Source organism: Palaemon carinicauda, chromosome 22 (assembly GCF_036898095.1).
Source record: "Palaemon carinicauda isolate YSFRI2023 chromosome 22, ASM3689809v2, whole genome shotgun sequence".
In the NCBI taxonomy this organism is placed as follows: Eukaryota; Metazoa; Arthropoda; class Malacostraca; order Decapoda; family Palaemonidae; genus Palaemon; species Palaemon carinicauda.
This window is the reverse complement of record NC_090746.1, coordinates 53215020-53239685: the sequence shown is the minus strand read 5'-3', so window position 1 is coordinate 53239685 and position 24666 is coordinate 53215020. Positions and strand designations below refer to the sequence as shown.

At 41.8% G+C, this 24666-nt stretch overlaps 1 protein-coding gene across 3 annotated transcripts in view; it reads right to left on the bottom strand.

Moving 5' to 3' along the window:
* The window catches only part of LOC137616440 (mitogen-activated protein kinase 14-like), a 258883-nt gene that overhangs the window by 15338 nt on the left and 218879 nt on the right, over positions 1 to 24666 (bottom strand). For all 3 annotated transcript variants that reach the window (XM_068346191.1, XM_068346190.1, XM_068346188.1), the window contains exons 8-9: positions 22014 to 22092; positions 21381 to 21554 (exon numbers count right to left, since the gene is read on the bottom strand). In XM_068346191.1, coding sequence (XP_068202292.1) covers positions 21381 to 21554; positions 22014 to 22092 — 253 coding nt within the window. The remainder of the gene's footprint in view (positions 1 to 21380; positions 21555 to 22013; positions 22093 to 24666) is intronic.

Genomic DNA, 24666 nt, shown 5'->3' with positions numbered 1-24666 from the left:
TACTACGCATATCAAACACATTAGCGATCTATTTTTCCTTCAGATCGTAACATATTTTTCCTTTTAGACTAATAATTATTAATTTACAATTAATTTTATATCAATAAGTATACATCTAAGGTAAAAATCACAATCAACTATACTGTGTGGTATGCACAAATGCACAATGATACTACGTATGCATATCAAACGCATTAGTGATTTATTTCTTTCATTTCAGTACATAAATAACAGATCGTAACATATTTTTCCTTTTAGTCTGATGATCATTTATTTACAATTAATCTTATATCAATAAGTATAAATTAAAGTTTAAAAAACCATGAACAGTACTTTTTGGTATGTACGAACGCACAATGCAACTATGTATGCATATCAAACACATTAGCGATTTACTTTACTTTCATTTTGATAAATAAATAATAGATCGTAAACTATTTTTTCCTTTTAATGTCATGCTTATTTATTTACAACGATTTTGAGCAAAGTGAAAAATCTATTTTTGGGTGTGATAGCCATGTCGTCCTGATGGAAGGTTCCTTTAGGTAGCTTTTTAAGGGATATTTTCTACAGTGATACTCCCAGAGAATTAACCATAGGTCTCCAGAATTCTAACTCCTGGGGCGAGTATCCTTAATATAACTTTAAGGATATCGCATAATATCAGGGGACGTATTTTTAGATACGACACATAGCAATCTTCACCCCGAATACATTTAACTCTTTGAGGGGGAAGAGTGGCGAATAAAAGGGGAGCCGTTATCAAAGTATCCAGTGGACCTCCTCTCCTTACTACTACGGGCCATCATTCTTAACTTGCATTTAAGCTGGAATAGCTGCAGATAGAGTAGTTTCAGGTGGGGTCATTTAAGAAAGATGGGTGGGTTCATCAGGACGACATGGCTATCTCACCCAAAAATAGATTTTTAACTTTGCTCAAAATCCGTTTTGGGGGCTCGGCCATGTCGTCCTGATGGAAGCTTACTAGAGAATTAACTTGAAAGTACTATATCTGTGGGTCTGTATAAGTGCCTTTACTTTGAATGAGTTCCTTATATCGTCTGCTAGACCTGTATATATGACATTACCGTTATTTGTCATATCAACTAAGCTTGGAACTAGCTAAGGGCTTCCTGCCCCCTGCAGGGAAAGTGTCGACTTCGACTTTAAGGATTCAAAGTTTGTACATCCGTAAGAACGAAAGGGAAACTTTCTAAAAATTACCTTTTCGTTCTTTGGACATTTGTACATTCAAGGTTCTATTTAAAGGAATAGAATAAAACTCTGGGTTTCTTTTATTTCATTAACTGAGGATTAAAAGAAGACGCAGCTACATTTTTCTATTTATTTTCATAAGCAAAATAAATTAAAATGTAGACATCACAAAGTAGAAGTCTAACTTTGTATAGATAAACATCATGGTTATATTTCTGACCTGTAAAGGAAGAATATACATATATGAAATCATTATTTAATGCCACTCAAATGAATGTGAAGCTAAACATGTCTAGTTTCACTCAGATGTTGGATATGCATCAACACTGTGTTCAAATGTTCACACGGCACTGGTGTTATTGGTTAGATTCTGCACCTGTATAGAACAGTCTATTAATCACCATAGTGATTTTCACTAGAAGGTATTAATACCTATTCACCCAATGCACTGTCGAGTCCCAAAACAGTCAACTGTTCATCGCAGCACTAGACGACTGGTTTTATGACACTACCCGCCGCCACCACAAAATGTTTCATCTTATGTACTTACTTCACATAATGTTTATAGAAGACTCTGGATGATTTCCACCCCGTATATGAGCGGAGCCTCTCAAAGTCCATGTGTTGAAAGAAATTCAACGAAGAAGCAACTTTCCTTGGATCGTGACCTGCGGTTATGCTGCCAGGATAAGCTCTGTGAATAAAGTAGGTGAGTTTCGCTCTCAGTTGTCTTAGGGATAAGTTCGATCCTGAGGTTTCGCCTCGGAAGAGCTGTCCCCCCCTTGAAGTCTGAAGTTCTTCGAAGATAGACCTTGAGACACTCTACTGGGCACAGAGAGACATCTTCCTTCAGCGGGCAGGTTCTCCAAGGACCCCACCTTTTGGTGGGCAGCTCGTTCTTGGCGAGAAAGGCAGGATCAGGGAAGAGATTCAGTTCTCCTGTGTCTAGGAACTGAATATGGCCTTCATTTCTGGATAGGGCCACTATTTCACTAACTCTAGCCCCTGAGGCTATTGCAAACAGAAAGATAACTTTGTGTTAGATCCTTTAGGGTGCAATCCTCATTGTTTAAATTCGAGGATAGTGCAAGACTTTGTCCAACGACCATGTGATGGGCTTTGGAGGGGTTGCCGCCTTGAGTCTAGCGCATGCTTTTGGTATTTTATTGAAGATTTCACTTGTGAGGTCCACCTCAAAGGTACATAGAAGAGGTCTAGTCAAAGCCGACTTACACGCAGTTATTGTGGTGGAAGCCAGGCCTTGTTCATGTAGGTGGATGAAGAAAGAAAGACAGAAATCTATTGTTATTTCTGTCGGTTTCCTTGCTTTCAAAGGAAACCCACTTCTTCCAAGATGATTCATATTGCCTCCCAGTTGAACTTTACTTGTACTCTTCAATGAAGTCAGTTTTGTCTTTTGAGATCCCAAACTTTTTCTTCGCTGCTAGGGTGAGAAAATCATGAGATGTAGGTTGTTGGTTCTCAAGGATGAAGTTGGGAGAAAACTGGGTTCAGCAGAGGAAACAGCTTCAGTTTCAATTCTAGAACTAGAGGGAACCAATTGCTTCTGGGCCATATGGGGTCCACTACTGCAGCTATTCCTCTGAAGGATCTTAGCTTGTCGAGGACTTTTAGCAGGAGATTGGTTGGTGGATACAGGTAAATCCAATTCCATCTGTTCCAATCGAGAGACATGGCGTCTATCGTTTCATCTATCCATGTAAGGGGCTACGTAACGAGGTAGTTTCTTCTTGTCGCTCATTGCGAAGAGGTCGATCTGCAGTTCCGGGACCTTTTCCGAGATGAAAAAGAATCGAGTCTGTGTCTAGGGATCATTCTATCTCTATCGGCTTTCGCCTGGATAGAGCGTCCTCCGTCACATTGCGGAACCCTTGAAGGTGAACTGCTAATAAATGCCATCCTCTCTTCCTTGCCAGGTAGAAGATGGCTAACATCACGTGATTGATGTGAGGTGATCTCGAGCCTTGTTGATTTAGACATTTTACTATCACTTCGTTGTCCAGGACCAGTCTGATGTGGACTGCTCTGCGAGGGGATAGTTTTTTCAAAGTTAGGAAGACTGCCATGGCCTCCAATATGTTGATGTGAAAGATTTTGAACTGGTGCGACCAATTCCCTTGCACTTTCCTTTCTTGCGAATGGCCTCCCCATCCTTCCAGGAAGGCGTCCGTGTGCATCACCACTGATGATTGTGTTGGTTGCAGGGGAATTGTCCATGCTAGGTTCTTGGCTGTTGACCACGGACTTAATAGCATGCGCAATCGGGTCGGGGTCAACCTTAGTTGATCTTTTTGAGCGTTTGATTCGTATCTTCTCCAGACTCCTGACGCATCTTTTAGTCGTGCTTTGAGCACCGGGTCTGTCACTGCTGCGAACTGGAGAGAGCCCAATACTCTTTCCTGTTAGCGTCTTGTGTTGGATTAGTCTCTTGACAGCTCCCGCTATCTCTCTCCTCTTCTTTAATGGAATGGAGAGGTGGTGTGACTGTAAGTTCCAATGGATTCCTAAACATTGAAACTTCTGAGCTGGAGAAAGGCGAGACTTCTTGCGATCTTGAAGCCCAGGTGCTCCAGGAACTGGATCACCTTTCCGGCTGCTTGCAGACAAGTAGTCTTGTATGCTGCCCACACCAGCCAATCGTCCAGGTATGCTACTACTTGAACTCCCTCGGAGCGTAGTTGCTGGACAATTGTATCTGCTAGCTTTGTGAATATCCTTGGGGCTATGTTTAGCCCAAAGGGCATGGCTGTGAAGACAAATTTTGTCTTCTGTAGCCTGAATCCTATGTAGGAGGAGAGGGGGCGACTGACTGGTAGGTGCCAGTAAGCATCTGCCAGGTCTATTGAGACTGTGTATATGCCCCTTTGGGTAGAAGGGTCCTTATGTGTTGCAAGGTAAGCATTCGGAACTTGTTCTCGATGAACTTGTTAAGTGGAGACAAGTCTAGAATTACTCTGAGTTTGTCCAAGTCTTTCTTGGGAACACAAAACAGCCTTCCCTGGAATTTGATGGACTTCACTTTCCCTATTACCTTCTTGTTCAAGAGTTCTGCGGTATATTCTTCCAACAAGGGGGTGGAGTGTTGGAAGAATTCTGGAAAAGGGGGTGGAATTTTGTTCCATTTCCAATCAAGTCCATTTGTGATTAGGCTGTGGGCCCAGGGATCGAAGGTCCAACAATCCCGAAAGTTAAAAAGTCTGCCTCCTACCTGGAACGGAACCTTTTTTTGGGCCTCAACCTTTGTAGGGCCGAAAGGTTGTCGTGTGCCTCTCAAAGCCTGGATTAAAGACAGGTGACTGGGCCACCAGCTGCTACGGGACCATCTGGAAGATGGTTTGTGGCTGGGCTACCATTTGAGGCACCGTGGCCATGGTCATGGCCGGAAGTTGTGCAGGTCTACGTGGTCTTCTTGCCTCTTTGTTCTTAGGCTGGGGACCACCATCTGAAGATTTCCTCTTTGAAGAAAATGCCCCACTTTTGGAGAAGGTTCCTATTCTCTATGGCAGCTTTGGCAATGACTTCTTGGACCACATCTTGTGGGAAAAGGTCTTTGCCCCAGATGCATGATGAAATCAGTTTTCTGGGATCGTGTTTCACCGTTGCTGCGGTGAACACATGCTCTCTACAGGTCCTCCTTGACCTGACACAGGCATATAAGTCCTTCACAAGGGTACCCATGTGGGACTTGGCTAAGACCATATACATGGCTGGGCATTATACAGGCCTGCACACATTTCCAAGCAGTTCTGATGAGACAAGGAGGTGGCAAGTCTTTCTTTCGTCTCCTGTTCCCTTCTCAAAAGATGATCTGGCAACTTTGGAAGGTTCTCGTTGAACGGTTGGCGTGCTATCTACGGATCCAACTTTGAGACGGAGAAGGTTAGATGTACCTCTTTCCACTTCTCCTCACAGGTGGGCATAGCTAGAGATAATGGTTTGAATTCCTCTAGAATTGGGCAGGGTTTGCCCTCTTCGACTGCTTTCATGATATAGTCGAGGGCTTTCACCGAAAAGGGGAAAGCTCTGGAGGAAGGAGCAATGAAGGTTTGATGCCTCCTCCTCAATGCTGAGACTTTGGAGTTGGTATATCCGGCTCCTTTCAGGGTCTTGGTAAGGATGGCTTGTGCCTTGTCATCCATCTCCTCGCGGGATGCAGGTTCATCTCGCAGTCTACGTAACAATCTGGGTACGCTGAAAAGCTGGGCCAGAATTCAAGATCTTCAAGGGGTTTGAACCCCAACTTCTCGGAGATGTATAGCTTCCCATTCATCATGGACATGTGCTCCGTATACCTCCAGAGGTTGGTTTCAGAGCAGTGAGGGAGGTCAGATACTTTAAGGGGTTTAATAGAGTCCCTAAAAGCGCCAGGGTGCTTCCCTTCTTGTACCTCTCTCTTCGTCTGCTTAATGTCTTGCTTCATCTCTTCTTGTTCCTTCCGGAACACTGCCAACATCTGGTGGATTGACGTTGGGAGTGCCTCGCTCCTGTCGACCTGTGTAGTTGGTTGGGGAATTGGGGCTGAAGAGGTTGACGGCATGGGTTGATATGCCGTCACGGTGAACTGGGGGTCCTCAGTTACAGTCAAAACGGATCCTTCTTCCTCCGTTGATGGTTGAACCACGTCTTCTTCAGGGCCTTCTTGCAGTAGGTCATGTTCGGTGTCGGTAGACACCTCCGACATCCGTTCTTGGTGGATGTCCATGCCTTCAAGTGCCTTGTTAATGTCTGCGTCGATCTTCAGTTGAATGAAGGGAGGCTGGACCTGTTCCTGGGGCACTACCACACTGGACTGAGCCTTAGGGAACAGAAGGCACCTAAGATTCGTTGGGTAGGTAAGGTCCCGGAGAGTTCTTTTGGAACCCGCTTACCCACCTACGAAGGGTTCCCCTTGCAGTATCCCTAGCCTCTGTGAAAGCAGGGATGTCTTCTCCAAAGCCGTTGGTCAGCAAGGTCGAGCAGTTGGAGCAACCCTTCGGGTCCCAGTACCTCAGGAATCCAGATATGATGCAGCAGGGGGCATGAGACCTGCACATCGTATGCCCACGAAAGACCTTACTCTTGTGGTTGCAGAACACAACTGCACACATCATCATTGGCTCCTCCTGTAAAGGAAAAGGTTTAAATGAGTATACAGTTGTTTATATCATTGATATAAATGCATACTTTTAATAGTAATACTTACTATCATATTTAATAGCTTAGGATAGTAAGCTAGAAAGGAAATAGGAAAGACAAATATCTGTGTTTCCTCTCCTGGGCAATCGCTGAGACCTCCGTCAATATTAATACTTAAATTCCCTATCAGGGAGAATACAGGGCGGAACGACTCCCGTACGTAGAGCCGGAGTTAGTAAATATTTACAGTATACTAACTTCTCCACCTGTAGTATATTAATAATGAACGGTGTTTTATATGTGTCCCGATGATCAAAGAATTCATCTGGGTGTTGAGGGATTACTCAACCTCAACATGTTATGCGGTCCCAACAATAGACTGTGATAGGATACACAGAGTATGTCAGAAATACATGTACTACTGTATTGTTGTATACTGTAGTTTTACCGGTATACTACCGCGGTTAGGCTAGTGCTTGGCGGCACTAACCGATAGAGAGAGAAAGAATGGAAAGGAGGGTTTCCTATTATTATGGTTTAAAACAATAACTGGAAGTGTAGGAGGGCTACTGCCGCCTATTGTCTCCTTGCCAGAATGAGAGTTCTAATGGAAGGGGAGGAATCCATCTGATTCTAGCTTCCATCCATCCACAAAATTTTGCCTCCGGCTGTACTGCCGGTTGCAAGGTTTGTGGATGGCAGGCCAAGAGAGGACTGAAGAATTCTCAACAATATGTTGGGTTTCCCACCGGTAGCCGTCAGGGCAGGCTCAGCTTTTCCCCCCGGGGCATTCACCTCCGTTGAAGGAAGGACATAAGGAGGAAATGGCCGAGGCGGCAACCTAATCGCCGCTGGTAGGATCCCGGCTGGCAACGCAGTCAACCCGGCAAGCCGGGATGACTGTCAGAATACCGGCAAAAGAATGTTGTGACAGCTAGGCCGACACTAAAGGACAGAGGGGGGAGAGGAAAGGGTCTTATAGTTCACAGGGGAGAAAGGCGGCGGCAGGTATGCCGCCTACTTTCGGCCGTGAACTAAGGAAGTATGGCTTCCTGTGACGATGACGTTGTGGGCGGCAGAGGAACATAGATTCCTCTGTCGCCGACATTGTCGGTTGCAAGACAGTACACCCTGAACTACCATCTTACTTCAAAGCCGGGATACTCGACGGCAAAGAAGACAGACGGTGTAAAACTATATAACCCAAGCCGGAGTTTACTACTCAACGGCGATGATGAAAGATAGAGTTTTCCACCTGTAATGGCGGCGGCTCAGGGAGGCAGGAAGGGTTTAGCCTCTTTTCTCTAAAAGAGAATTTATCGAACCATATCCATAAATTCTTGGGGATATATGTCCCCATCTGAATTAATAAGGAACGATAGGGTGATGTTAAACATGGGGAATTACTTTACTAACGTATACATAATGAGTTAGGCTAGCCTAACTCCTGTGGGGACCGCGGCCAAGGTTGGTACCACCGGGGTCCCCCGCGTATACAAAAAGTAGTCACATATAGGAAGAGGAATAAATTAATAATGTATGCAATATCTTCACTAGTATAATTTGCCTAACTAGCTAAAAATTTTAGCTAAACACCGGGAATGTCGCTCTACTGACTAAATAAATGTGCGACAGCGGTCTTAAAATGGCCGCCTCCGGTGTCTGCTACGCTCAACCAAACACACTTAAATTATACGAATTTAACTGTGAGAAGGGAGCCTTAAATTATACACAGGAAAGATTAAATACTCAACTTTCCAGAGGATGAAGATGCTGGAGATTGCATGATTATATTCCAAAAATCCGTGACAAACACCGGGAAAAGCTTTGGAGCGCACTTAGCTTAAATGCTACAGAACAAGGAATGATGGCCCGTAGTAGTACAGAGAGGAGGTCTACCGGATACCTTGATAACGGCTCACCTTTCGTTCGCCACTCTTCCCCCTCAAAGAGTTAAATCTATTCGGGGTGAAGATTGCTATGTATCGTATCAAAAAATATGTCCCCTGATATTATGCGATATCCTTAAAGATATATTAAGGATACTCGTGCCAGGAGTTACAATTCTGGAGAGCTACGGTTAATTCTCTGGGAGTATCACTGTAGTAAATATCCCTTATATCAAAGGTCTAATTCTGGTTCGCATGTCAATTCTTAAAGTAGCAGTTTTAATAGCAATTCTATTACTAGAAGTTCTGTAATATGCAATTATTGTAAGAAACCAGGTCACACATATGAATGCTTTAAGTTAAAAAGGAAAGAAGCTAAAACTGTGGCTCTTGTGACTTTACCAAAGTCACGTTATAGTGTGCCACCAGAAGAGGTTAAAACTATAAATGACCAAGTATTTGACAGGAAACCTGTTAATTCCAGTGTTTGTTCCTGAACTGTTGATAAGGTTTTCCAGCCATATATAACTCAGGGTTTTGTTAGTGTAGATGGTGGTTCACACCATCCTGTTTGTATCATGCGTGATACTGGTTGTGCCCAGTCACTTGTTTTGAGGGAAGTTGTCTGTGACTAAGCATACGTTTATTGGGAAGTATGCTCCTGTTCGTGAGGTTTCTGGTGGCCATTTTACTGTTCCCTTGCATTGTATGGATCTTCATTGTGACTGGTCATCAAAGCCTGTTGTTGTTGGTGTGGTTTCCGAGTTGCTTAGAAGACTCAAAGTTCTACCAGCACATCTAGAAATAATGTGTTGGTTCGTGATGTCTTCACTGTTGTTTTTTCTACAGACTTACTTTGCGAAGACTCGTTAGTTTGTACTGCTACATCCACTACTATTTGTTCTACTGACATATCTCATGAGGATACAGTATGTTAGTTCAGGATATTTGTTCCAATGTTGACTGTCTTTCCAACATGTCTAGTAATAATGTATTAGTTTCTGATAATGTTTCTGCTGTTAAGTGTTCTACCAACCTGTCTCAAGAAGACGTTTGAGTTTGTAATGTCATGTCTTCTGACTGTTCTACTACCTTTTGAGAACTCTAATAACCTACCTATTGAAGGTACCTTTTTTTGTGATGATGTCTCTTCTAATGAGGATGATAACTTTTCCGAGACATTCTTGTTTAATCAATTTAATAATGATATATCTTATTCCAGGCATGTGTCAGAAATATCTGATACAGGTATTTTGTAATTCAATAAATATTGTAATCCTGAGTATGTTTCAAAGTGAATTGTACATAAGAAGTCTGACTGTTATTGTTGAAGTTATTATCCCTGTAAATCAAAATGTTAATGATTTCAGTCTCACTTATGAACAACCTATGACTGCTCACTTTGAAGTGAGTAGGATTATGAGTTATGATTCCATACATTTTTTTTTGCATGATAATTGGCAGGATGTGATTCAGTTATATTATGTTTGTATTTTGTGTCAAGCTAATGTGAAATCCAATAAGTCTTATTAAAACCTCCCTAATGTACTTTTCTGCATTTGATATATTATTTTGTCATGTCCTTAAAAATTATGTTAAACTGAGGGCGAAAAGAGGCATAGGTTAAGTATAGCTTGTGAATTTTGTACCTGTTATGAAGATACCTTTTAGTTTTCTCTTTAATGATTTTTATTGATGATACTTGTCATTATTTAATTTTTTCTTTTAAACAAAGAGAGATCAAATCACCAAACGTTCAGTTTGAGGACTATGAAGTGTGATGTAGGAGATGATGAACAGAGAAGCATTCAATTAAAAGCTCAAGATAGAGACGACTGCCGAAACTTAAGCGAGGCCCTTTGCGTCAATAAGCGTTGGAGGAGATGATGATGGTCATTATTTATCAGCTCTGTAAATTTTGATCATTCATTTGAAGTTCGTAATGCAAAATTGTATTTTATTTTCATTGAAATGAAATCTTTGTATTTGTAATCTTGTATGATAAGATTATTTTGTTTAAATTTGTGAAAAATTGTTGGTTAATGACCCCCAATTTTTCGCTAGGTATGGGGCTTTATTATATGTATATTGAATTTATGTATAATGTATTACAAAACTTGTGAAAATTAATTTTGTTATTATCATTAATTATTATTATTATTGATAAAAAGGGATTTTTTATGTATGTTGATATAGAAATAAAAAAAATTCATTTTTTTGTCTTGATGTAATTTATGATTGAAAATATCGTTGTGTTCTGGGACGAGAGTTCTTGATACTTCTTCAGCGCCAGCCCTCTGACGAGCGTGAGTTATACAAGATGATTCCAGAGTGAGTTTGTGGCGTGGTGTCATTTTGCGTAATGCAAGTCCTGGGAGCGTCTAGTCCATTAGGAACATTCGGGAGTTTTGGTCCTTCATATATAAAGGCCCGGTGACGAGCGGGAGAAGGCACACTAGATTAATACACCGCTAGCGTTTGGAGACATTTCAGCTACATCAAATGTAACCTGGAATTTGTTACTGAACTTGCAACAATATATCATCTTGAAGAAGATAAAGAAGTTCAAAAATTCCTGTTTAATGTCAAAAGCTGTGTTCCTACATGGCAACCTTTTTTATCTAAAACTACGCAATGTCATCTGTCCCTTGTTGCATAGAAGTTTGTGAAGTCAACTGAAGACCTTTGTCATAAAATTCTTTTGGTATGCCATGAGTATTTCTGTGGATCTTGTGATATGCTGTAAATACTTATGTTAAATCTTAAATATAGTTATATCTTATATATGCTGGCTATCATTTTCATTTGCTGTTAATGTTTTGCTATTGTTTGATACTTTTTGAGATTTGCACAATCGTGTACGATAGTTGGACCTAACAGCAAGTGGCGAGCATGAGTTGACCAATGCCGCAGAGCTTGAGCATGATAGTTACGCTTAGCAGGTGAGTCACAGTCTCGAGCAGTGGAATGATGGTCACAAGGTGATGAGTGACGATTATGACAAGTAAAGTGATGATCACAAGGTGATGAGGGACGGTCACAAGGTGATGAATGACGATTATGACAAGTAAAGTGATGATCACGAGGTGATGAGGGACGGTCACCGAGAGACGAGTGACGAGCAGCTGGCACTTGATGATGATTGTGCATAAGGAGAGTGAGAGGACCGTCGGTCCTTCGTAGAGTAGAAGAGACATCTCCTGGTAGGTGTAGAAGGAGAACGCCTAGAGGGTGTGACGAGGACTATGCTCCCTCGGGAGGAGGAGTGATGATCCTTGGGCCGGAGGGGACTCCTGTCATTAGCGGCAAGGTTCTTCTACTGGGGAGTAATGCTCTGCAGTGCAAGGCATCGTCAGGTAGGTCTTGCGAGAAATCTCTATGGGGGGGGGCTTCACTCGCGTACGAGAGGTGACCACCCGCAGGAGAAACCTGCCTCGAACTTTGGTGCTTCCCTGATGGAAGAGTCAGCACAGCATGGGGGAGAGCGCAGTCTTCGGCAACGGCAGCAGATACTTGCGAAGGGAAAGTCCCGTTAGCGGCGGGAGTCGAAGACATTCCGGGGCCTCAGTGCTCCGAACTCATAAGTGAAGGGGCTTCTACTTCGGAGGAAACTGGTATCCACTTCCTTTCAGCATCTAGTTGAAGCAGTTCTAACAGCGCCTCCTTCAACAGGGACCAGTCATTCCCAGCAAAAGCCAAATCTGTAAGGTATCAGAAAATGAGAAAGTACGATCAAGGGAAGAGGCAGAGCTGTTTCCCTAAGGGAAGCTACCCTGTCCCTTGTACCCTGGGGTTAACTTGGTGTTAATTGGTCTACGCACCTGTTCGGTCCCTCCTCGGAAGAAATCGATCGAGCAGTAGCTTTGGGAAGAGATCGAGGAGTCAAGGAAGAAGTCCAAGGTTTCTTCGACTTCAAGGAAGACCCCAAAGGCAAAGAATCTCTTGGATTTCTTCTTGCGTAAACCACTCCCGGCATTCAGGGTAGATATTGCCCTGATCACAGGGCTGTCCATGGCAGGACGGACACAAAGAATGTGGGTCCGATGTAGTGGTTTGCGGATTGTGGCTAGAGGTAGCACCCGAACTGCCTAGTGTCCGAATGCCAACCACAACCCAACGTTCACTACACAAAAAATATACAATGGTGGAATACCCAAAAATCTAAGTAACAGGTCAAGAGAACGGAGCACGGCACCGGGCACCAACCCTTGATTTATACTGGGCAAGGGGACCCAGCTAGAACCTTAGTTTCTCCTTTTATTAATCCTGCCTTGAGCTTGCTGAATAAATGGGTAGCATGACCACTGATTCATTTCTGGGAAATATGTTATTTTTATTAATAAAATAAATTTTTGAATATACTTACCCGGTGATTATATAAGCTGCAACTCTGTTGCTCGACAGAAAACTCTACGTTCAAAATACGCCAGCGATCGCTATGCAGGTAGGGGGTGTACATCAACAGCGCCATCTGTCGAGCAGGTACTCAGTACTCAATGTAAACACAGAACCAATTTTCTCCTCGGTCCACTGGGTCTCTATTGGGGAGGAAGGGAGGGTCCTTTAATATATAATCACCGGGTAAGTATATTCAAAAATTTATTTTATTAATAAAAATAACATTTTTCAATATTAAACTTAGCCGGTGATTATATAAGCTGATTCACACCCAGGGGGGTGGGTAGAGACCAGCATTATTTGTTTACATTATTATGAGCTAAGTACAGTATTTTGTATTTCATTTTAGCAGTTATTCAAAATAACAAACATAAAATAAATAAGTACCTGGTAAGGAAGTCGACTTGAACAATTACTCTGCCTTTTTAAGTACGTCTTCCTTACGGAGCCTCGCGATCCTCTTAGGATGCTGAGCGACCCCTAGGATCTGAAGTATCAAGGGTTGCAACCCATACAACAGGACCTCATCAAAACCTCTAATCTAGGCGCTTCTCAAGAAATGACTTTGACCACCCGCCAAATCAAGTAGGATGCGAAAGGCTTCTTAGCCTTCCGGACAACCCAAAAACAATAATAAAACATTTCAAGAGAAAGATTAAAAAGGTTATGGAATTAGGGAATTGTAGTGGTTGAGCCCTCACCCACTACTGCACTCGTTGCTACGAATGGTCCCAGAGTGTAGCAGTTCTCGTAAAGAGACTGGACATTCTTAAGATAAAAAGACGCGAACACTGACTTGCTTTTCCAATAGGTTGCGTCGATTATACTTTGCAGAGATCTATTTTGTTTAAAGGCCATGGAAGTTGCGACAGCTCTAACTTCGTGTGTCCTTACCTTCAGCAAAGCTTGGTCTTCCTCATTCAGATGGGAATGAGCTTCTCGTATTAACAGTCTGATAAAATAGGATAAAGCATTCTTTGACATAGGCAAAGATGGTTTCTTAACTGAACACCATAAAGCTTCAGACGGGCCTCGTAAAGGTTTTTAAATAGAACTTAAGAGCTCTTACAGGACATAAGACTCTTTCTAGTTCATTTCCAACCATACGATAAGTTTGGAATATCGAACGATATTGGCCAAGGCCGAGAAGGCAGCTCGTGTTTGGCTAGAAAACCAAGTTGTAGAACATGTAGCCGTTTCGGAGGAGAATCCGATGTTCTTGCTGAAGGCATGAATCTCACTGACTCTTTTAGCTGTGGCTAAGCATACCAGGAAAAGAGTCTTTAAGGTGAGATCTTTCAGGGAGGCTGATTGTAGCGGTTCGAACCTGTCTGACATAAGGAATCTTAGTACCACGTCTAAATTCCAACCAGGTGTAACCAAACGACGCTCCTTCGTGGTCTCAAAAGACTTAAGGAGGTCCTGTAGATCTTTATTGTTGGAAAGATCTAAGCCTCTGTGACGGAAGACTGATGCCAACATGCTTCTGTAACCCTTGATAGTGGGAGCTGAAAGAGATCGTTCTTTCCTCAGATATAAGAGGAAGTCAGCTATTTGAGTTACAGAGGTACTGGTCGAGGATACGGATACTGACTTGCACCAGTTTCGGAAGATTTCCCACTTCGATTGGTAGACTCTAAGGGTGGATGTTCTCCTTGCTCTAGCAATCGCTCTGGCTGCCTCCTTCGAAAAGCCTCTAGCTCTCGAGAGTCTTTCGATAGTCTGAAGGCAGTCAGACGAAGAGCGTGGAGGCCTTGGTGTACCTTCTTTACGCGTGGCTGACGTAGAAGGTCCACCCTTAGGGGAAGTGTTCTGGGAACGTCTACTAGCCATCGAAGTACCTCGGTGAACCATTCTCTCGCGGGCCAGAGGGAAGCAACTAGCGTCAACCTTGTCCCTTCGTGAGAGGCGAACTTCTGCAGTACCTTGTTGACAATCTTGAACGGAGGGAATGCATATAGATCTAGATATGACCAATCTAGTAGAAAGGCATCTATATGAACTGCTGCTGGGTCCGGGATTGGTGAGCAAAATATTGGGAGCCTCTTGGTCATCGAGGTTGCGAAGAGATCTATGGTTGGCTGGCCCCAGGTGGCCCAAAGTCTCTTGCATACATCCTTGTGGAGGGTCCATTCTGTTGGAATTATTTGTCCCTTCCGACTGAGACAATCTGCCATGACATTCAAGTTGCCTTGGATGAACCTCGTTACTAGTGATATGTCTAGACCTTTTGACCAGGTGAGGAGGTCCCTTGCGATCTCGTACAATGTCAGAGAGTAGGTCCCTCCTTGCTTGGAGATGTACGCCAAAGCCGTGGTGTTGTCCGAGTTCACCTCCACCACTTTGCCTTGAAGGAGAGACCTGAAGCTTTTCCAGGTCAGACGTACTGCCAGTAGCTCCTTGCAGTTGAAATGCATTGTCCTTTGACTCGAGTTCCATAATCCCGAGCATTCCCGACCGTCTAATGTCGCACCCCAGCCTACGTCCGATGCGTCCGAGAAGAGAACGTGGTTGGGAGTCTGAACAGTCAGGGGAAGACCCTCTCTAAGGTTGATATAGTCCTTTCACCAAGTCAGACAAGACTTTATCTTTCCGGAAACCGGGATCGAGACCGCTTCTAGCGTCTTGTCCTTTTTCCAGTGAAAAGCTAGATGGTATAGAAGAGGACGGAGGTGTAGTCTTCCTAGTGACACAAATTGATCCACGGATGACAGTGTCCCTACCAGACTCATCCACAGCCTGACTGGGCAGCGTTCCTTCTTCAGCATCTTCTGGATGGATAGCAGGGCTGGGGGCTGATCGTCTTGTTCAGCAACGTCCTCATCAGAGGGTTCCTCATCCGAAACTGATGAGGAAACGGCAACGGAGTGGGCAACGTCTGACTCGCTGAATCCGGTCGCACTGGTGGATGCGTGACGGAGCCGGACGCAATATCATGGAACTGCTGCACAGTCTGTGAACTGTCAACAACCATGGGTGCGCGAGGAAGTACAGCGTCAACCCGAAACTGTCTAGACTGTCTGGGTTGTGCAGTCAACACCCTACCGGGTTGCTGAGGTTGACGCACTGCGTCACAACAAGTCACCTCTGCTGGTTGTTGAACGTCCTGAACGTCAACAACCACCTCCGAGCGTCGCTTAACGTCAACGTGCGACTGGCAACCCACACTGGGTCGCATCGGTGGAGGAACCACCTCAACTGGCAGACGCGAGTAGGTTACCTCAGCGTCAACAGGGCGCACAACCGACCGGTTGGAAGGTTGTTGGCCAGAAGGAGGAACCACCTCAACTGGCAGACGCGAGTAGGTTACCTCTTGTTGGCCAGAAGGTTCTTCTCCGCATTTAAGTCCTCTATCAAGGACGCAAGCTTGGACTGCATGTCTTGCAGCAAAGCCCATTTAGGGTCTACGGGAGCAGGTGTGGCAACAGACGGGGTTAGCGACTGAGGCGGAACCATTTACCATCCCTGAAAGCCTTGTTATGTGTGACATAATAGTACAGCAAAACTTCAAAGGCTCGACAAAAGTTGAGAAGTTGACCTGTAAACAACTTGGAGCGTCTCCTGGCTAGGCGCCAGGGCGAGTCTACCAGAATTGAGAAGTCTATCTGGGCAGAGGCATGAACTCCCAAGCCGAGAACTTCTCTCGTGTCCTATCAGACTCTCGCTCTATAAGCCAGTTTAAAAGAAGGGAAATCAAAGGCTGTATCCCTAAAACTCCTCCTGGTGCAAAAACCAGTCGCCTAGCCAACGTAACGCTCTCTAGGAGAGCGAGAGAGCACTAGCTTAAAAACAACGGCTTCGAAGTAGCTAGGCCTAGTGTAAGTTCTGACGTTTAGGCGAACGAGGAGCAGCAGTTACAAGATCCGGACGAAGATCCTTAAAAAATCATCATGATTTAATTAAAGTCCATAGGAGGCTAAGCAGCTTAAGGCTCCTCTCCAAATGACAGAGTCCTCAAGGGAATATCAGTAGGAGGGAGAACAGCACTTTCTCATCTACAGGAACCTTGTCCGATAAAAGCTAGGTTACCTCAGTGAGTCTCTCACTGGTGCATTAGTAGCAGACCAGAAGGCAACGTCATGTAACTGCTTGACAGTCTGTGAACTGTCAACAACTGAACTGTCAACCACAACAGGTGCGTGAGGACATACAGTGTTCACTCGAGACTGCTTTGACTGTCTATACTGAGCAGTCAAAACAACTCTAGAATGCGGAGGTTGACGCACCGCGTCAAAACAAAACAACTTAGACTGTTGTTGTACCTCGCGAACGTCAACGGAAGGTTCCGTGCGTTACTGAACGTCAACATGCGGCTGGCAGGGTACACTGGAACGCATGGGTGGCGGGACTCTCTCAGCTGGAGTGCGGCAGAAGGTCGCCTCAGCGTCCACAGGACGCACAACCGTGGTTGGTTGTAGGCTAGAGGTTGGTGCAGTGTCAACCTTCTCCGCACGAAAGTCCCGCATCAATGACGTTAACTGAGACTGCATGGTCTGCAGCAAAGACCACTTAGGGTCTACAGGAGCAGGTGCGGCAACAGACGGTGTGACTGCCTGATGCGGTACCGCTTTGCCTCTCTTAGGAGGTGAGCAGTCGTCGGAAGACTGCAGCGAGTCCGAACTGACCCAGTGGCTACAACTAGGCCGTTGGACTTGCGCGGAAGGGACCGACTTGCGCTTAATAAGCTGCGAGACCTTGGTCCATGGTTTCTTACGAGAAACCTCTTCCGCAGACGAGAAATAAATGGGCTCTCTCGTCTTTGTGTGGGTGGGGCGATCTTGGGTAGATACGCCCGAAACCACGGAGGGAAACGTCTGTTCGTTGATCAAGGCCTGACGAACCCATAAGTCGTTCGACATTACTTCTCCCCTGGGCTTGGGAGCTTGCAAGAGGTCCCGGACTAGGTGAACGACAGGCACGAACAGACGAACCCTCGGACGCAACACTGTAACACTTTGCGCATATCACTTTATCACTTCGATTTTCTGTTTTGCACTTATTTCACTGAAATCGAAACTTTTACTGATTTCTACCTGAAACACGCAATTCTACCCTCATTAAAAGGTAGTAATTGCGAAATCAGTCGTATAATGCAGCTCATTAATACTAGCAAAAAACAGAAAACATATATAAAGATAAAAAATTCAGTGGCTGGGAAAGAGACTAAACACTAGTTCAAATAAACTACGTTTACAATCTCTCACCGCACATAGCCTGGGGACAAGAATAAAACCCTAGAAACGTTTTACCTTCTTCCCCGTACAGCGACTAGGGACGAGAGTAACACGAGAACAACGTTACCCGCTTGAACGGAACGTTTTCACTCCTCTCTCTCCCTCCGTCTCTATCTCTCTCTCTCTTTCTCTCTTGATTTCGCACCTAAGAGAAGAGCCCAATTATATATCGTCAAAAAAACATGTTATTTGACTAAAGGAAAAAAAAAAAAAACTGAAAGGTTTTCCAAATAAAAGGTTCCTTTAATTTAGAATTTTAAAACATTAAAGCTAAGAAAGAATGAACAAAACGTCAGAATCGATTTACTCTTACTGCAAAGTGAAACCGTGATACACTCTCTCTCTATCGTAACGATAGAGCGCATGTTGAACGGCCTGAACGTCAACAACTGCGTAGTCTAAAAAACTAAACGTTAGTTCATCTTTGAAAACAGTACGAAGACTATCAAAGAAATTCTTTCATAAAACATTAAATTTAAAAAGTTTTAAATTCTTTAAAGGCTAAATACGATATAACGGGCTCAACGTTGATTAACTTCGGTTCCAAGTTAGGACCGCCTACTATCAGGAAAGGTCGCATATAAACAAAACATAAAAATTATCTTTATATGTTTATAAAAAATGGAAAGTTAATCGAAGAGGCCTAATAAAGGCGGAGAGATATAAAATATATAGATCTATAACGTGTTAAGCAAAAATACTAAAAACCTAAACACACTTCCGTCTAAGGGAAGGGTCGGCCATTTAAAAGTGAAAGAGAGTCCATACTCTCTTTGTCACCCTAATTAAATCTATCCAAAACGAGTTCAAGTTTTGAGATGAAGATAAAACACCTGCATAGCGAAAGCTCAAAACTAGAATAGTGTACTTCACCAAATAGTTGTGAAAACAAATCCAGTTAGTAACAGCGTATTAGTAGGTCTTGCCGGTAGCCCGACAGAGAGAAAATTGGTTCTGTGTTTACATTGAGTACTGAGTACCTGCTCGACAGATGGCGCTGTTGATGTACACCCCCTACCTGCATAGCGATCGCTGGCGTATTTTGAACGTAGAGTTTTCTGTCGAGCAACAGAGTTGCAGCTTATATAATCACCGGCTAAGTTTAATATTGAAAAAAGTAGAATTTATATAGCTCTATATTCTTTAGGTAAGTGGGTTTCAAGCTCAAGAAAAAATGTGAGAACATTAGGTGAAAGGGAAAGAATTTTTTTATACTAACAACAGGACACAGTGTGGGAGGAAAAAGTTATGATAAATGACTTATTAGAAAGATTGAAAAAAAAACAGTGACTGAGAAAGGGACTCAGTGATGTAAGGAACTGGAATAAATTTGTCTTCATAAAAACAAGCAAAAAATATTCATTTGTAAATGAAACAAAAAGACTGTTAGGAATACATTAACATTGTTTTGTCAATTCAAAAAATAAAAAATTGAAGGCAAAACTGGCATTCCTTTACCCCCCAGCCTCAAGTTAACAAGATAAACAAATTCTGAATAAAAATAAAAAATTATTCACATGCTGGACACTCAATTTTTCTAAACCATTTCAAACCAACCACCCATAAGAAAATATAAATCTGTGAAAATACTGTACTACCATAATTTTCCCTAAATCAATACTGTCCCTCCAATATCCAGTTCACCACTAAGCTGCAAAGTCACTTAAGATTATTAAATTCTGAACAGTACGGCCGCATACGATGCCGTGCAGGTCTCTGTGGGCCCACAATAACAATGTCTCGAATATCTCCAATTGTAAACCTGCACTGTGATAAGATTTCTTGTCATCAAAACCTTCTGACCAACACCAGTAATGCCTATATCTCTGCTTCTTGGAAGGGGTTTTGATAAGGCTGGAACAATTCAGACTAAACTCGAACACAGTCACTCTCCAAGTCTGGAACAATTCAGACTAAACTCGAATACAGTCACTCTCCTCCTAACAACTGAATTCACTTCCGGGGCCCAAGACCAGATATGCCATTTCAATAGCTCCTGTTAACTATTAATGTTTATGACACACTCTCATATAACAAGATTCTTCCATGTTACTTCGCACATCAAAACAAAATATTCATTAACTTTACGGTGTTGACTGCCGAACACGAGCAGTCGACAATGGCCTTACAATACATTTGTTTTTTGTGTTATTCAGTCAAACACTTGATGGGACTTAACAGTTCACAGGCAAGATAATATGAATACAGAGCAGCATCACAGACCACTACACACTGGTAACCGACCATAAATAACATTCATAATTTTTATGTACAGTACTTGACGAATACTCTTAACCCTTTCATCCCCAAAGGACGTACTGGTACGTTTCACAAAAGCCATCCCTTTACCCCCATGGACGTACCGGTACGTCCATGCAAAAAAATGCTATAAAAATTTATTTTTTCATATTTTTCATAATTTTTTGAGAAAATTCAGGCATTTTCCAAGAGAATGAGACCAACCTGACCTCTCTATGACAAAAATTAAGGCTGTTAGAGCAATTTAAAGAAAATATGCTGCAAAATGTGCTGGGGAAAAAATAACCCCTTGGGGGTTAAGGGTTGGAAATTTCCAAAGAGCCTGGGGGTAAAAGGGTTAATATCCCTTCTGGGTAAAGGGGCCTGCTGTCAGTACCTGGAAAGAAATAACAACAGATTAAGGCACTTTTTTTTTGGAAGGAGGGACTTGAGAGCTACAAAAAAAATAATAGTGTGTTTCTAACATACAACCAACAAAGCTTTCTTAGACACAAACCACTTTTTTATTCCACCGACACGAAAGTCCCGCAGGAGTGGTCCTCAGGTCCGCATAAGGACAGTCAAGTTAGAAACCAAACACACCTGAAAAGAAAAAGTGATTAGTTAAATGGCAAGTTAAGTTGGGAGGAGGAGAGTGACGTCTGTTCTCTACAGAGCCAAAAGCAAAATTTGGAACGGGTGTGTGTGAATGAGCGGGGCCGTGTGCTACCCCACCCCCCTAATTAACTGGGAGTGGTTAAACCTTACTAAAAGTCTTATGGCTTGTCTTCCAGCTTTGTCGAAAGTATATCCCTATAAATAACACTGAGTTTGTATTAGTGTTGGAACAACTAAATCGTTGAGGTTGACCTGAGGTCCTAGAGACAGACAAGAGAGCCATAAGAGTCTTGATGAGTTCCTCCAATTGGGTCTTGGAGCCTGCAAATACAACCCTGGTGTCTAGGTACCCCCATAATTGAAGCCTCAGTAATGAGCCAAGGTTGCCACTGAAATTAATGTTTAGGTGAAAACTTCAGAGTTGGGAAGAGTACAAAGCAAATGACATAAAACTGGAATATTCTTCATCCCTACTCGAACTGAAAGAACTCAGAGTTGATGGCTCTATTGGAACATGAAATTGGCAATTTACATTAGTTCTGAAATACTTGTTAATTCTGCCTTTGAAAGAATACAGCTAATACAAAATATAAAAGATTTTGTCATAAACATGAGGTTATCCAAAATCTACATAATAAAAAAAAAATCTAACCTTTCCATTTCTCTGTAGGGAGTTCCATATCTTCGAAACTTTGATCATAGGGTTCGCTATCGGGTTCATCTGAGGGATCAGCATACTGGGCAAGATAAGGATGAGCTAATGCCTGAGCTGCAGTTACTCTTCGTTCACTATCTAGTTCCAGCATTTTCTCTAGCAGGTCAACAGCTGAAATGATAAAAATATCATATGATTATACTATAATATGACTTTGGTGTTACTACTATCAGAAACAAAAATGTTGGTGTATAAATAATTGCAACACACATTTGCATAATGTAAGCCAACAACTGAATAAGATCACTTAGTCTGTAGGTACAAAAAAAAAAAGACAACAGGTAAGCTGTGTTCCAAAGCTTTTGTGGTTGAAGAAAAAGTCACTAGATGGAGTTATAATATCAGTCATTTACATACAAGATGTATGGTGACCAATTAGTAGATTACATCCAGTTGCTATCATATACACTAAACAACCTACAATTTTCTACCTTGTGAGTCATACAGAATACCCATATATCACTAGACACTAATAGTAGTGTGATAATGAAGGGTACATGCATGTCTAATGATGTTTTTAATTAAATAAGCAACAAACTGGTATCCTTTTAAAACTGATTTTATACGTACCAAGTGGATTAGCTCCACGGAATACTTGTCTGAAGTCTTTCTTTCTCATCTGTGGTAGGGAACGTATGTAGTTACGTGCCTGGAAGATAATAGGACCTTCAGCACCAGCAAATGGAAATGAAGCTGCATACAGTTAAAAATTTTCATAATACTAAAAATACCTAAAAGATATCTAAGCATTGTTCAACAAAATTACTCGATTACTGCCGTCATAGACAAGACTTGCAAATTAAAATAAGCCTAAAGGATTTGAAAGGCAACAAACGACATTCAATGGCAATTGTTGGAAACTGAAAATTACATCAAGAATAATCAATCCTGTTCTCTGACTGCTTCGTTTTGTTTTCAAATCACAGTTAAGTACATCCCTCCAGAGAAATAGCCAAAAACACCAATTGGATTTTTGGCTTAATTAAAATTTTTCTTTTTTTCAATAAACATGTTTCTTGAGTATTTTAATTTTCCCTGAGTGGTTAAATTGTTTGCAGTTTTTTTATCAGAAGTTTACAAAAGCCTGTCTTTACAGTACCAATATTTAGATATGCAAGACTTAATCATGCACATAACTTTAATTTTGAGTAATATACAACCCATTCTTCCTCAGAAACATATAGGGCCTTCCTCAGATTAATTGCATAGATTGGCAAAATGACAATTAAACAAGAGTAGAGAAATCCCTACTTAAAACACTCATTTGATCCTAAAAAAAAATCCAAATTTCATTTAACCTACCAAAGAGTATATCAAAAGCCTGCACATGCTTAAAAATGAAAGGATTGTGGCCTAGATAAAAAAATTAGTATACTGTACCCCATAAAATTATTCCAGTCTAATTCAAGGGTTATGGAAGCTTTATGAATACTGGAGAATTGCAACCTGTGGGGGTAAGTTCATACTGAATTTTGTAAGTGTCCTCCCAATTCTTAGTTTGGGTGGAGAACAGGCTTGGGTGATGATCATGTGCATATGTTTGTTGCATATGATATTGTGAGACTCCACAATGCTCAGTACATTCCCTCTATCAATCATGAACAACCTGTAGAAATCAACCAAGCAAATTGTTTTCATTACCCTTGAACTCTGAATTAGTGAATCACGTGAATAAACCAGATAATCTATCAATCTTTCAAAGTTCATAGACACCGATACAGTAATGTAATGAAGACCCTTTATAGTTTTTTCAATAAAGATTTTCACTACATTCAGTATACTGAAGACTGAATAAGCGCATAAGCCAAAAAAAATATTTAGGCCAATACGAAATAGCTAATGAAGATTATCTATATATCAAACATTGGATTTAAAAAAAGAAGCTTCACAAACAATATATTTCATGATGTTTATGACCTCTATAAAAATAAATTAATCTTTAGAGCATCAGAAAGAAAGGAAGAAATATTGATGACAAATCTCCTTGTAGACAGTAAAATTCCTGTGGAGAGCTGTAAATAGTAGATTGTTACTTGCAAAGTTTAAATCAAAGCAGTGCAATATGAGTGTAGTTTGCTATGTGCCAACAAATGATTCACCTGAAAAAAGGAAAGATGAATACTATGAAGAACTGCAGAATGTAAAAGAGGAGATCCCAGAGATAAAGATAAAAATTGTGATTGGTTATCTTAATGCTAAAGTTGGAAGGAATAACCAAGTTATAGAGAATGTGATGGGTGTTGAGGGTCTTTGCAAAGATGCAAATGAAAATGAAGCACATTTTATATACTTTTGTTAAACGAGCAATCTGGTTATTTGAGGTACAGTACTCTTTTCCAGCACAAGGACATCCACAAATGTACATGTGTAATAATTAGAATAGTTAATATTACATGTTTAAAACAAATGACGTAATATGTCATGTTGGTTGAAGGAGCTAACCCTGGGATTTGCTGTAGTCATTCAAATCGTAAACAGGACATACAATGCAAATCTCAGCAATTTGACATTCTTCTTAAACGTCAACACATTGTCTCAGCGTGTGAAAGTTTGTGACGTCACCGGATGCAGGTGTCTTCCGAGTTTGTGACGTGTCTAAAATAAACTAAGCATACGATATCTGTGATATCGATAATTTAGTCAGTTCATATCTATACTTCACCAGAATTGGTCATCTGGACCAACCCAGCTTCCTCCAGTGATGGAGATGTTTAACTCTGTTGTTTTTATAGAATAAATACTTAAAAACTATTAAGATGTATTCAGTTATCCATTTACATACATCTGAAACAACTCATACTCAATGTGTGCTTATAACAGTAGCACGCCAATAAATGGTGGCAGCGATTAAACTCTAAGACAGCGGTTAAACCCTAAGACAGCGATTAAACTCTAAGACAGCGGTTAAACTCTAAGAATTAGAGGAAAATCTTCAAGACTTCAAAATGATAGCTGTAAAACCAGAGAAAAATCTTCAAGACTTCAAAATAATAGCTGTAAAACCAGAGAAATATCTTCAAGACTTTAACATAAAAGCTGTAAAACCTGAGAAAGATCTTCAAGAACTTAACATTATCTACATGAATCTACAATTTTGACCAAGTATTATAGTCCAACGAAACAGCTAACATCAACAAATGTTAGAATACAACCTGAATCTTCAATCAACATCCTAGGAAACCCAAGGACTGGCGTTCAACAATTGCAAAACATATCCAGGAAG